This window comes from Polistes fuscatus, unplaced genomic scaffold (assembly GCF_010416935.1).
Source record: "Polistes fuscatus isolate 324 unplaced genomic scaffold, CU_Pfus_HIC Scaffold66, whole genome shotgun sequence".
In the NCBI taxonomy this organism is placed as follows: Eukaryota; Metazoa; Arthropoda; class Insecta; order Hymenoptera; family Vespidae; genus Polistes; species Polistes fuscatus.
Window position 1 is genome coordinate 50,326 of NW_025113147.1, and position 15,664 is coordinate 65,989.

General features: G+C 31.1%; 1 protein-coding gene across 1 annotated transcript in view; it reads left to right on the forward strand.

The window, feature by feature from the left end:
- The window catches only part of LOC122523798 (cytochrome P450 4C1-like), a 33,107-nt gene extending 18,821 nt beyond the window's left edge, over positions 1-14,286 (forward strand). The window contains exons 10-12 of the mRNA XM_043645673.1: positions 11,040-11,214; positions 11,313-11,444; positions 14,099-14,286. Of these exons, the coding sequence (XP_043501608.1) occupies positions 11,040-11,214; positions 11,313-11,444; positions 14,099-14,286 (495 nt within the window). The remainder of the gene's footprint in view (positions 1-11,039; positions 11,215-11,312; positions 11,445-14,098) is intronic.
- Positions 14,287-15,664: the final 1,378 nt, after the last annotated feature.

Genomic DNA, 15,664 nt, shown 5'->3' on the forward strand with positions numbered 1-15,664 from the left:
ATTTAACGACATTGTGTCATAATTTTGTTATTGTATTCTATTGGACAATTATACAATGATTGCGTATCTAATGTTAAAATACTACCCAAATTAGATTCTGCATTGGTTAATGATTTCGCTTTCAATAACGATTGTAACCTTCTTACAAAATACGTTGTTTTTGCAGTCACTTCTAATGCCAGCCCATTTTTTTTATCGTGTATATATAAGAAAAGAAAAAAACAAAAGATAAGCTTTATTATTATTCTAATTTTTTGGTTTTCTGTTTAATGATTGTGGAATCAACAATGTTTAAAGTCACATATTCTCTAAATCAAAATCTCAATCTAAATTCTCTAACTCACAGTTTTCCAAATACTGAAGATTCGAATCCTCAGCGGCCAGATTTTATACCCCCTAAGCCCTTTGTCCTATTCCTATGTTTGAAATCAATCAATAGGAAAAATAGAAAACTCCTACAAATCCCCACCTTTTTTCTCTAAATTTTTAGTCCCATATTTCTATCTCTTTTCCACTCATCTATGTTGGTTAAAATGAAACCCCACTCTTATCCCCACCCCTAAGATTTTGTTAATTTAATATTCCCACTCACCTATTTTGGTTAAAATGAAACCCCCCACCCCCAACCCCCATCCCCCACTTCTGTCTTTTAACATTTCGTTAATTTAAAATTTTTTTTCCACTCTCACTCTATGTCGGTTAAAATGAAACCCTTTAGTTAATTTAACTGACATGGTCAAAATTGACTGATTTTTTTTTTTCGTATGTTAACAATCGGTTAATAAAAGACAAAACGTTTTATGCAGTTTTTTATATATAATTATATATAATATAATATAAATATAATATAAATTTATTTTACATATATTTTTGTTATATATATGTGGGATGCGAGCACCTCCAAGCCAAACACTTAAGTAGGCGTTCGTGAGGAGATTGGACGGTGGGCCCTGGATAGCTCAATGGTTAAAGAGCAGTCGCCCGGAAGGCGGAAGATCCGGGTTCGAGTCCCGGTCCAGTCTGTCTAACGGCCCAATTTTTTCACGAATCCTACATATATATATATATACCAGTTTTGTGACGTCCTAGAAGAGGACTGCCAGGAAAAACAATTTTTATTTTCCGAATCAATTTTTATCCCCGTTCGAGAAACATCGAAAAAATCCCCGTTCGAGCAAACATCGAAAAAAAAAACAACTAAAATCACTATTACCGATTACGATTAGGACAAATTTACGCGTAATAACAAGAAGAAGAAGAAGAAAAAATTTAAATTAAATTAAATTAAACTTAAACGAAACTTAAACGAAACTAAACGAGAGAAATGAAATCTAATTTTAACGAAACTGAATATAATTAATTATACAAAATTGTACATACCTTTTTGACCAGACGTTCCTTCTTCTTCTATTCTGTTCTCCCCTTTACCCTTTTGGTTTTCTGTTTAATGATTGTGGAATCAACAATGTTTAAAAAGTCACATATTCTCTAAATCAAAATCTCAATCTAAATTCTCTAACTCACAGTTTTCCAAATACTGAAGATTCGAATCCTCAGCGGCCAGATTTTATACCCCCTAAGCCCTTTGTCCTATTCCTATGTTTGAAATCAATCAATAGGAAAAATAGAAAACTCCTACAAATCCCCACCTTTTTTCTCTAAATTTTTAGTCCCATATTTCTATCTCTTTTCCACTCATCTATGTTGGTTAAATGAAACCCCCACTCTTATCCCCACCCCTAATATTTTGTTAATTTAATATTCCCACTCACCTATTTTGGTTAAAATGAAACCCCCCACCCCCAACCCCCATCCCCCACTTCTGTCTTTTAACATTTCGTTAATTTAAAATTTCTATCTCTTTTCCACTCACCTATGTCGGTTAAAATGAAACCCTTTAGTTAATTTAACTGACATGGTCAAAATTGACTGATTTTTCTTTTTCGTATGTTAACAAATCGGTTAATAAAAGACAAAACGTTTTATGCAGTTTTTTATATATATATTATATATAATATAATATAAATATAATATAAATTTATTTTACATATATTTTTGTTATATATATGTGGGATGCGAGCACCTCCAAGCCAAACACTTAAGTAGGCGTTCGTGAGGAGATTGGACGGTGGGCCCTGGATAGCTCAATTGGTTAAAGAGCAGTCGCCCGGAAGGCGGAAGATCCGGGTTCGAGTCCCGGTCCAGTCTGTCCAACGGCCCAATTTTTTCACGAATCCTACATATATATATATATATATATATATACCAGTTTTTGTGACGTCCTAGAAGAGGACTGCCAGGAAAAACAATTTTTATAATTCTCCATTCCGATACCGACTTTCTTGCTGTCTTCTCGGCAAAGAGAATAAATGCCCTATTTTGGGTCAGCTTGTAGAGCCAGTACTTTACCCGGGATCTGGGCCGGAAGTGGAACTTAACCGTTGTAATGAGATGATGAGTATACGGAATCAGGTGTGGAAAGGAGCTTAGTTGGTTGGTACGAAAACAATTCACCGATAGTAACGAATAAAACTTTTATAAATGCAATGATTAAGAACAATTAACGAAAATTAACAAAAACTTCGTTACAACGAAGCAAACTTAGATATAGATGTCGAACTAAAAAAAAAGGTATTCAAGTTGACTAAGCAAAATGTGTGTGTGTGTGTGTGTGTGTGTGTCCGGTAGATATATATATATTTATGATTTACAGAATTTACAGAATTAATAAATAAATATATATATAATATATTCTTTTTAATACTTATAAATTTAGATATATCTTAGAAAAATTATCAACGAGTTATATATACCATAAAATGAAAGCTATATATGTTTTCCCATAGATTACATTAATGTTAAGAAATAATTATCGATGTAAATGAATCATAAACGTTGTTTAACGAATGAATAAAACGTTGTGTAAATAAACTTGATGTCATCTATCAACGTAAACCCCATAGAAATATTAGTCTCTCTCTCTCAATTAACATAATATTATTCTTGATTTAAAAATATCAATTTACCAATTTAAATTTTCGTCATTAGTGTATGAGAGGGGTTTCCAATTGTCCGTTTCGATATGAAGAAATTTCTTATCTGATATTTCTGATAAGAATGTCATTAACGAAAGAACGTGTAGCAAGTGATTTCAATGCTTCGTGAACTGTGATTTTAACTGTTAATTATTTACGATAAAGTATGGGAATAGATAACATTGATTTAGAATAACAAATGAATATTTATAAAAATATTAATAATATTTAGAAAAGTAAAAACAATGAAAGCAAATTTTTCCTATGGGGTAGGATAAAGTATTGGAGATAAATAGAAAAAAAGGAAAAGAGAAAATGTGACCAACAAAATTTGGTGAAAGTTAGTACAATAGGGTAACATCTAAGAAATTTCAATAAAGGTAATTTTGACCTTTCTTTTCTTCCGGATTCTTTTATTCGTAAAATACATTCTCTTTATAATATTTCTATTTTTCTTTTCATCCCTTTTTCAGTTGATACATCAAAAATATGAATGAAATCATTTTGAACACACCTTGATGCCAAATGTTAATCCTGAAAGGTAAAATAAATCATTGGGGACACATATTGAGTCCAAATGTTAGTTCTTTAAAATGAAATAAAACATTTTGGAACACACCTTGATGCCAAATGTTAATCCTGAAAGGTAAAATAAATCATTGTGAGCACATATTAAGTCTAAATGTTTGTTCTTTAAGATGAAATAAAACATTTTGTGGAACACATCTTGAAGCCAAATGTCAGTTGGAAAAAAATGAAAGAAATGATTTTTCGAACTAACCTCAAAATAAAATCATCCTTATCTTTACCTTTTCATTATTTTCCTCTTTCTATATTTAACATTTATATTCAAATTATCCAATCGTGAATATAATCTTTTTTTCTTTTTTTCGTTTTAAATTATTTATGATTTTTTTTTTTTTTCATTCATCAGGATAGTGTTTGTCCGAATTCGATTCAATAAAAAAAGAAAAAGAAAATATATTTAATTTTTTTTATATGATAATTAAATTAATCATAATAATAATAATAATAATAATAATAATAATAATAATAATATTAATGAATCATTTAAATTCGCAATACTTTCATTCGTTATCGTTGTTTTCAATTATTTGCATTTTAGATTTATTTCGTATTTTTTGTTTGTTTTTGGTTTGTTTATTTATGGTCAGCCACGAATTTATTTCCATCGAATCGGACGAACGGATAAAAAATTTGTTAATAATATTAAATTTAATGATTAAATAATTATTATTCAATCTCCGAATCTCTCTACGAATTATTATCCTCGATAAGTCGACAGTTGTGTTAGATCGAAGATTAAAAATAATAAAAAGAAAAAAAAAACAAATTAAAATAAAATATCTGTCATTCTGTTATTAATTCATTTCTAATTCACAAGATAAACGAAATTAATATCGTTAATGGTATAATTTACGTTGTAACGATCGTTAGAAATTAATTTAATAGCTCTTTCTTTTTTTCCCCCTTCTTAATACAATATTACGTAATTTTTCTTTTTATTTAAAAGAAAAGAAAAGAAAAAGAAAAAGAAAAAGAAAAAAAAAGATAAAATAGGACGAGTAAAAAGAGGTAATCAACGAGATAAAGATTTAATATCGATTTAATAATCATCGGAATATATAAAAATTTCAACAATTTATTTATTATTATTATTAATTAATTAAGAATATAATTTATGCATATTATTATTATTATATAATTCGTATATGCAAATGCGCGAACGACCAAAAAAATCTTATTCAAAACAAACGTTTAACATATTAAAAAAAAGAAACCTTTGTATTTATTTATAAATTTGTTAACGCAAATCGTCATATTAGATCTTCTACGTCCGTTGTTCATTCAAATTTCTTTCTAATTACAATCTTATTTTCTTATTTCTATTTATTTATTCATTTTTCATTGATCTCATGCGCTTCTGTATTTAGATCATCATCAACATACATATATATATAAGACTAAAACTCTTATCATTAAGTGAGGTTGACCAATAAACTAAAATTTGTTTTTCTGAAAACCAAAATTCAAATTGCTATTTATTATGTACATAATTTAATTACATCAATCACTATATCTAAATACCCTTACGTGAAAACCAAAAAAACGACAATTAAAGTTTATTATTCCCACCTATTCTAAACAGTTTATTTAATTATATTTATAACGAATATTCTGTCCTCCTTTTCACATCTCCTTTATCTTGTATTCTTCCCCTTCCTTTGTTTATCAATCCCCAATCATTTCTTTCTATCGATGTTATTAATCGATCCTTCCAACGAGAGCTGCTTGAAGTGCGACAACACATCAAAGGAATACATTTCCTTTACATATATATATATATACACACACAAACACACGTACATATACACACAATTATTATTAATTATTAATTTAAAGAAGAAAAAAAAAGGAAAAAAAGAAGAAGAAAACAAAACATAAGAAAAATTATATATTATTATATTTTTTATTTATTTATTATTTAATTATTTTTTATTAATTTTAATAGTAATGTGGGATGAATTTTCTTTTTTTGGGGGGGTGGGGGGGTTTATTATAATACTTTCAATAGGAATTATGTATTAGTAACATGATGCATTCATCAAACGAAACACGCGTGCAGTTTTCTATGGGAATGGGGGGATAGGGGGGTGGGGTAGACACGTGTAATGATTTCATTTAAATGACGTAACGGTGTAACAATGTAACACGATGAGTTAATCGTTCCTTTAATATTTTTTTTCCTCCTTTTTTTCTATCCCCCTCCTCTACCAACCAAGGTGACCACCCACCCACTCACCCAGTTCAGATTTTTTTATACAAACGCACGTGTTAGTTTATTATTATTATTATTATTATTTATATTTATTATATAATATATAATTATATAATATGAATAAATAAATATTATAATAATTCTATATTTTCATATAATAATTTTTTCCATATAATAATTTCTTTTTCATTTAACAATATTTGTCATCAGAATAATCTAATTCATAATATATCTATTTTCATAATAATTTTTCGTTTTTTCCCGTCGAAAATTACAATTTTCAACATAGGAAAATACGATATCTATGAATATGTCTATGCGTGTATGTGCGTACGTTATGTGTGGTGGTATTATGATAAAAATAATTGCGAATTGTATTAATTGAAATATAACGAAACGTTTAATAATTAGGGGCATAATTTCGTGAATTTGCTATCGAATCGATATTAACACGTAACAATGTTTTTTTTTTTTTTAATAAATAATATAATTACAATGTTGTGAATATTATTGATCGTAAAATTAAGGATATTAAATATCGAATGAAAATGATTAACCAACTAATAACGAATATAACGATTTCTTGGGGGTCGAAGGGGGGGAATTATATTTTATTTTATTTATTTATATTTTTTCTTTTTTTTATTTTATTACATATATATATAATTAATCATTTTTATAATCTGGGTCATCGTTTTATTATTTCTTATCTCGTTTTCTCGTTTCCTAGATGTTAAAGAGACCGTGTCCCCCCCCTTCCTCGTGTTTTGCACTCCTCGAATCGAAGAAAAGAAATTAAATCGAAAAAAGAAAATAAAATGAGGGACGAAAAAAAGACCCACCCCTCCGGCGCGTCAACGAAAAAAGAAAAAAATAAATAAATACTCGTTTTGTCAGATCTGTTTTTTTACAACTTTTTACGACCTCATTTTATTCTACTTTCTATAAATTAACGGTGTTTCCCCCTCCCCCCTCCACCCCCCATATAGAAAGCCGTTACGATTAATTAGAAAATGTTCATACAAACTTTCCCGGTTTCTAAATAATAAAAAAAAAATGAAACAATGATTAAACGATATAATGAAAAAAGAAATTAATAAATATATTAGATAGAGATTATTAATGTTGCGAATATATGCGAATACAATTCGCGATACTCGAGTTAACGATCGATTAGTTGAAGTATTTTTCTTTTTTAATCGTAATTATAATTTTTGAATATAATTATTCTTAAATTAACCCATTCGTTATATATAAATCGCAAAACAAACAAATATATATATGAAAAATACAAATTGAACAATAATAATTAATGGGTTAAAATTAGAATGATTTATCATATAATATAACAAAATAATAATATTGTTAAATAAACAACGTTGTTAAATCGTCGACTTAGCTTGGAATAAATCGTAGGGACAAACGGATGATATGTTAATGATGAAGAAAAAAAAAAAAGAAACTAAAATTGAAAACTAAAAATAAAAATAAAAATATAAAAATTGAAGGATAAAAAGAGGATAGAAAAAAAAAGAAAGAAAAAAAGAAAGAAAGAAAGAAAGAAAAAAAAAAGAAAATAAATAAATAATGTGTGCTCATGTTAAAATTTGTTTTTTATCTTTGACATAAAGATTGTAAGCGGCCAAATGGGATGATGACGATGATGGAAACCGTGGAAGCTGCTGTGGCAGCAACGATGGAAGTAACAGCAAAGGCGTCAACATTACCAACAAAAATACCATCGTATTCATATGCACCTAATCGACGTAATATAAACGTTCCAGCATCGATCGGACGTTATCGTGAGTTATCAAATAAATTTGCCGAATGTGAGGGTGGAATAAGGATAAATCATCAAACAGGAACAGCAGCATCAGCAACAGCAACAGCAGCAGCATCAGCATCAGCAGGAAAAATGTATCGTCAAACAGCCAATCAAAGTAGAAATTGTCATTGGGTATCACATTCCGATTATCAACGCCAACAACGCCAACAACAATTGTATATGCCGGAGTACAATCAAAACAAAAACGTATGCAAATTAAATCATTATCAACAAAAGGCAAGGAACGTATACTTTCATCAATTGTACGTGCAATTGATGTCCGTCCAACAATCATAAGCAAATTGTCGTTCTATCGTTCCTCAACAACAGGTATACCTGTGCCCAAATATTTATCATCAACAATTGAGCGAACAATTGGCCGGACAATTGGCTGGCCAATTGGCAAGGGTACAATTGAAAGGACAATTGGGACAGATCGATATCGGAACTAATGATCATCAAACTTTATATTGTAACGGTGTATCACCTTATTGGATCGAAGGAAGATATCCTAGCAAAAGTACATACGATTTCGTTCGAACAAAACGCGACGAATTTATCATCAACGATACCATATTGGAATACGTTTTACGCACTTACGTACACCATCCGCTTTATTTAATAGAAGCTGGTTATCCCTGTGCGTGGAATTTCGATGCCAGATTCAAACAATTCGTCAATAATTTGCACAAACCGTTCGTATCGAAGAATCAATCTAACAACGCGACGAACAATCTTCTCCCTTCTAACAAAATTGACAACGACGGACAACAAAATCGGGATTGCGTTAGATCGTCATCGTTCACGTCCTCCTCGAGAAGGGCTTACATCAACGAAACTATGATGAGACAAAGGAGCAGTTCGATATCGACTGTCGGTGAATTGAACGTCATCGAAACTAGATGTTCCATGTGTGTTAAAGGATTTTATTTGTATCGCGCAAATGGTAATATGGACAGGCGTGAAGTTTGCGTACACCATCCGGGTGATTTGATATTTAATAACAAAGACAAGGTTAAAACTTGGACCTGTTGTAAAAATCGTGCCAGCGTATTGGGATGCAAAACCAAGTCGTCCCACATATGGAATAGTATTAAGTAATAAAATTAATTAGAATAATTGATTGATATTAATTTTTTGCCTCACAAAAATTTATTTGTGTATCAAATTGAATACATATTTGAAAAAGAAGAATCTTACATCTACACATAAAATTAATTCAAGATATACAGGAAAGGATATTCTAAAAACGTGGAATTTATTTTTTGGCTAGACATATATAATTTTAATTCATTTTTATTATGTTATAAGAAAACAGTAATGCATTCTTATTCATCTTCAAAGTCTTAAGAATTGTACAAAAAAAGTCGATTACTCGTCAAGTGGTGCGCTAGCATGAGTTGTATCGTCCTGGATTCTCGTGCCGGTTATTAACGTTCGATTCTTCGTAGGGGAGTTATTTTTTTTATAAGTTTTTCTATCCTTAGGTTATATAAATTATTTTTACATTTCCTAATTTCTAATTATATATAGAAAAAAAATTAAAATTATTACAAAAAAATTCAAAGCAATAAATTTTTTTACATCCTGCACAAATAAACGAAGTTTATTACTTACATTACAAATTCATCCTGTAAATATCATCCTAAAAAATGTATCGTTTCGGAACGTTAAAAATTAATTTTTGTTATTTATTGGATATTATTTTATTTATAATTGGTAATTTTATTACTCGCGTAATAATGTTGATTTCTTAATAAATTTTATATCGTTAGTGCAAAATTTGAAAAAAATCTGAGGTGGGACTTACTGACCGTCTCGTTGTTAAGGATAGAAAAACTTATAAAAAAAATAATTCCCCCACGAAGAATCGAACGTTAATAAACCAGCGCGAGAAGCGAAGACATTACTACTTACGCTAACGCACCACTTGGTAATTGTCCAATTTTTTTCGTACAATTCTTAAGACTTCGAAGATGAATCAGAATGAATTACTGTTTTCTTATAACATAATAAAAATGAATTAAAATTATGTATAGACAAAAAATAAATTCCACGTTTTTAGAATATCCTTTCATATATATCTTGAATTAATTTTATGTGTGGATACAAAATTCTTCTTTTTCAAATATGTATTTAGTTTGATACACTAATAAATTTTTACGAGACAAAAAGTCAGTAATTTAAAATTTTATAAAATACATAATTTAATAGGAAAAATATTTAAATTTTAAATTTCGTCTTAAAGAGAATACGTATTCAATTTGATATACAAATAAATTTTTGTGAGGCAAAGAATTTATATCAATTAATTATTCTAATTAATTTTATGGCGAGACACAAAATTAATTCATTATTTTTACTCTCAACTAAATAATAATAGTTTCTGTTAAAATTAATTATTTTTTTTTTACTCAAGGTTCATTATTTTTGACAATAAATAAAGAAACGGCGTGCCATAAGCATCAAGATTCGATGTAAAAATGCCGCGCTTATACGCCGATATATATAGATATACAAAACGCTCGACGCTCGATGGCCAAGACGTAAAATTCTGGCTACCAAATGAAAAAATAGAAAGAGAGAAATATCGGTTTTCTTTCTCACTCGCACTCGTATACAAAACGCTCGACGCTCGATGGCCAAGACGTAAAATTCTTGCTACCGAAAGAAAAAATATAAAAAGAGAGATATCAGAACGCTCAACAATCGATGGCCAAGGACAATAATACTCGTTATCGCATGATAAATAAAAAGAGAGAAATATTGGTTTGTTCTCTCACTCGCACTTTCATTCAAGACCGAGAGTCCCGAAGATTGCCGAAGATCCTTCGTTTGTGTATTAGTGCACACGGACGCTCGCACGCACACTAGCTCGCTCTCGTGTAAAACGCGACGGAGGGATAAGCTTGCTTTCTCCCACTCTTACAATTTTTTTCCCATCTTCAATCCAATTTTATTCGCTTATTTTTGAAAATACGAAGATAAATCATAAAACATTTTTTTAGTATTTTTCAATTCTCTACAACTTTTGTTTGAAACTTTTTTCGATTAAATGCCTAGATTCTAAGATAAAGTTATTTTTTACCCTTTTTTACCCTTTTTCTCAAAAACGGCACTTTCCACCTCAAAAAAATTAGCACCATTCGATTCAGCGTCATCTATTTACCCTTATATCAAGTTTCCACCTTCTTTCCTGAGATTTAAAGGAGATGGCCCGCGTTGACTGGACTAATTGAGCGTTGTAAGAGAGAGGATCTGCGTTTTGTAATAAAACTGTTTTTCCATTTAAAAATCCTACATATATTTTTATACTAACATTTTATTATATTTTTCTCTTTATTATATTTCTTTCTTTATTATATATTTCTGATTGCAGCAACGAATATACGAAGAGTTGTACCAAATGTACGGCTCAAGCAATCCCAAAAATGTTCCTATTACACTTGAAGATATTAAAAAAATGAAGTATTTGGAGCGTGTTATCAAGGAGACATTACGACTCTTTCCTCCTGCTCCTGTCCTTGGTCGAGTTTTACAAAAAGATGTGAAAGGTATTCCTACATATACTACATGACTACATGTATATATTTTTTACCATTCGCATTATTGTTTTATGTAGTAATTATATGTGTTTATTTAATTTATTTAGTGGACGAGAATGTTGTAATACCGAAAGATTGTGATCTACTGCTTATTATACTTACACTTTATCGAAACGATAAATATTGGAAGGACCCTTTAACATTTAATCCTGATCGGTTTTTACCAGGCAATTACGATCGTAAATGTTTTTTACCATTCAGTTTCTTACGTTTCTTATTATTTCGTCCATAATGATGTTAAAACGCAGGGGACCTAGGGAATCCCCTTGTCGGATACCACGACCTGCATCAATCGGTTCAGTCAAGGCGCCATTTATCTTTGCTTGGATCTTATTGTTTCTATAGAAGTCCTCTATGGTCTTGATAAGATTGTTCGGAATTTGCCGGTTATAGAGGAGGTGTATAACATCCTTTAACTGCACTCGGTCGAATGCCTTTTCCAAATCAATGAAACACATATATGCTGGTCTGTTGTATTCAATTGATTTTTCTGTTATCTGTCTTATGATGAAAACCGCGTCTGTGCACGATCTGCCTGATCTTAATCCCTGCTGTTCGTCTTCTAGATCCGTTAAGCTGTTAATTTTATTCGTTATAATCTTTGTTGTTAGTTTTAATGAAGTGTTTACAAGATTTATTCCCCTGTAGTTTGTAGGCAGCTTTTTGTCTCCTTTTCTAAACATAACTATAGTTGTACTAGTTCGCCATTCGTCAGGTATTTTATGTTGGCGTAGTATTTTTTGGATTATGAATGTTAATTGTTGTGTGAGACGTTGACCACCATATTTTAGTAACTCGTTTTGGATGCCATCTTGCCCTGAGCTCTTCCTATTCTTTAGTCTTCGAATAGCTGTTTCTACATCACTGGACTCAATTTGTATGTCGCTTCTAGTTATTATTTCTGGCGTATTTAGTTCCGTTTGAGGTTCTTCTGATTTATAGAGCTCTGTTAGATAGTTAATCCAATTTTCTTTTGTGATCTGGTTTGTTTCTATCATTTCATTGACCTCCTTTCTTTGATTTCTAATAAATCGCCAGATTTGTTTTTGGAGTCCATAGAAGTCACTCTCCATTCTTTTCGAAAAAATCTCCCAATAATTTTGCTTTGTTTGCCTTACTAATGTCGCTGTTTGATTCCGGATTCGTCTATACGTTTCGTATGACTCAGGTGTTCTTAATGCCCTATAGTTAAGGTATGCTATTTTTTTTTTTTGCATATTTCCTTAATCTCTGGGCGGAACCAAGGAGTTTTGATCATTCTAGCCCGGTTTTTTACAGTTCGTGTTCCCAGGGCTTCATATGCAGCTTCTAAAATGTTGGTTCTTAGTTTCTTCCAGGCTGTGTTTATACTATCCTCTTCTTTTATTGGGTTTTTTTTTATTTTTTCTTTCAACCTGTTCTCGTATAGTTGTTTGGTTGGTAAGTTCCATAGTGACTCGATGTTTATTTTCAATTCTTGAGTTGCTCGGGCAAGATTTCTTTGGGGTTTAAACTTCATTCTTATCTTTGCTAATAGCAGGCTATGATCGCTTCCTACATTCGCGGAATTTAACGTCCTGATATCTAATATTTGGTTTGGTTGTACGTATCTGTTGGTGACAATATAATCAATTGTAGACCTGAAGCCTCTGGTGTTGCTGTATGTAAATTTATAGTGTTCCTTATGATTGTAAAATGTATTATTAATCCTTAGCTCGTTAAATGTGCATAGCTGTGTCATTAGTTCTCCATTGTCATTTAACACGTTTTCGTTGAACCCTTGTTTTATTCCAGGTATTATTTCGTTTCCGATGCGGGCGTTAAAATCTCCAAGGATTATCATTTGTTGGTTACTTGGTAATGATCCGACTAAATTTTGTAGTTGGTCGTAGAAGGCTTCTCTTTCTTCTTTCGGTTTATTATCTTCGGGTGCATAAATTGACACTATATTTAATTTTTGGTCTTCCGCTTTCATTTTTACCACCAATATTCGTGAAGATATGTAGTTGCATTCTTGTATGTTGTTTTTGTATTTCTTGGATACTGCGATGGCTACCACTTTTTTGCCCTGATTTGTTTTTCTACACCACTATAGATCACTAAGTAGTCGTCGTACTGTATTTGTCCTTTGCCTTTCTTTTTGGTTTCTTGTAAGGCGCATATATCGATGTTATTATCTTTCAGTTCTTTCAGGGTTTCTTGATCTTTATTATTAAATGATTTGATGTTCCAGGTAGCCAGACGCATTATATGTTCTTTCTTCCATTTCGTTGTCCTTTTCATTGCATGTGTCGTCATCTGTATATCCGTCCTATTCCGAGGCAGAGTGTCTGTTCTATGAGCCGTAGTCTTTTTTTTACGTTGGGTAGGGAGCTAACCTGATCCAACAACCTTCCTCCTTTTCCCGGGCTTAGGACCGTCAACATGATCGCTGATCTGCGATCGTGCAGGCGGAGTTATTAATGTATCATATCAATAAAATAGGAATTCTCTTATTGGCAATTTTTTGGCAAAATTTCTTTACATTGCAACTTCAAGAGTAAAGTGACCAGTGTTCTAACAAGGTAACACTGCACCCACGCGGGTAACCGCATGTTTAATCCTATGGCAAAAAAGCTTTGACCATGGAAATTAACAACATCCTACCTCTTAAAATTGTTAATAAAGGCAGCAGTTATATTATTCGAATAAGAGCTAATATCGAAATAGGTCAACCGTCGATGGAAACAAAACAATCCTCTAAACTTGCTCGTACAGAAATGAGAATAATCAAAATAGATAATAGAAACTCGTGTATGGAAAGTGAGATGGATACAGACTCCGAAGATTCGCAAATCTAGATTCCCGCTTACAGAATTCAAAAAAGCGCAAGATGGTGAACCAAAAAACAGTAATAATAACTCTTCAGCATTATTACCTACAAAATGGCTTCAAGACATATCCATAAGCAACTCTTATGATCTACTCGTCCTGTCGACAAAACCAAAAAATACTACTGAAAAATTGGAAGGAAAAAATGCAGTAAAACCACCACCAATATAAATCGACGTGGAAATCATCGACCCTCTGCTCGAGTTATTGAATGAGACAGCTGAACAAAATAGCTATATAACTGAACAAAATAGTAATAAAACAACTTATAGAGAACAAAGTGAAAGTACAAACTACTCCATCAGATACAATCAGAAAGGTAATAAATGCACTAAAAACTTGAAACCCGGGATACCACAAGTATCAAGAAAAAAACGAGAAGAGCTATAAAATCGTAATTTAAGGACTTCATTCCAAGTCAAATACAGTTAAAATAACAAATGAATTACACAAACTTGGTTACAAGGTAAGATGAATAAATAATATATCAAAATTCAATACCAAACAGCCGCTACCTTTATTTTTTATCGAACAGGCTCCTCAGAATAATAAAAAAAACATATACGACATTAATACCCATCTTAATACAATAATTAAAGTCGGACCACCTAGAACTAAAAGAGAAATACGTCAATGCAGACGATGCCAATCTTATGGAAACACAAAAAATTATTGCAACAGAAATCCTGCTTGTGTCAAATGTGCAAAAAAACATTTAACAACACTCTGTCCTCAAGAGGGCAAAATAAAAACCTTATATGTGTAAACTGCAACGGTAATCACCCAGCTAATTATAAAGGATGTCAGACGAGAAAACTACTACAACAAAAATTGTTTTCAACGCTAAGAAAAAAAGTATTGGTAAAACCTATTCTAGAAGATCCTTACGATGAAACATACTACAATAAACAAAACGTAAATGCCAACAGGGATAATACTCCGATAGTTGAACTCAGCGAATCAAGGAGAAGCTACGCCGAAGTAACCAAACGTGTACATACAAATACAAAAGACTTAAACACTGAGGAGACATCGGACATTAAAGAACTACTAAAACAATCTATTAAAAATACAGAAATCATTACAACAACGATAATGGAGCGAAATTCTCTTTTAAAACAACAAATGCAACAAATCCTCACAATGCTACAACTATTAACAAAAACGCTACTTAATAACAAATAATGTATACACAAATAAAAATAGCGGTTTGGAGCAGCAACGGATTACAACAACGAATTAAAGACACCATAACATTAATATACACGCATGATACAGACATTCTACTCGTATCTGAAACTCATCTCACAGACAAAAACTATATAAATATTCCATACTACACCATGTATGACAGAAAACATCTTTCAGGTAAAACTCAAGGTGGAACTGCCATAATTATTAAGAACGAGATAAAACATCATCTACACAGTAAAACAGACAACGATTACCTTCAAGCCACCGCAATTACATTAAAAACACAGGGTAATTCAATTAAACTATCGGCTATCTATGCACCGCCAAAATTTAAAATTACAATCGACCAATGGAA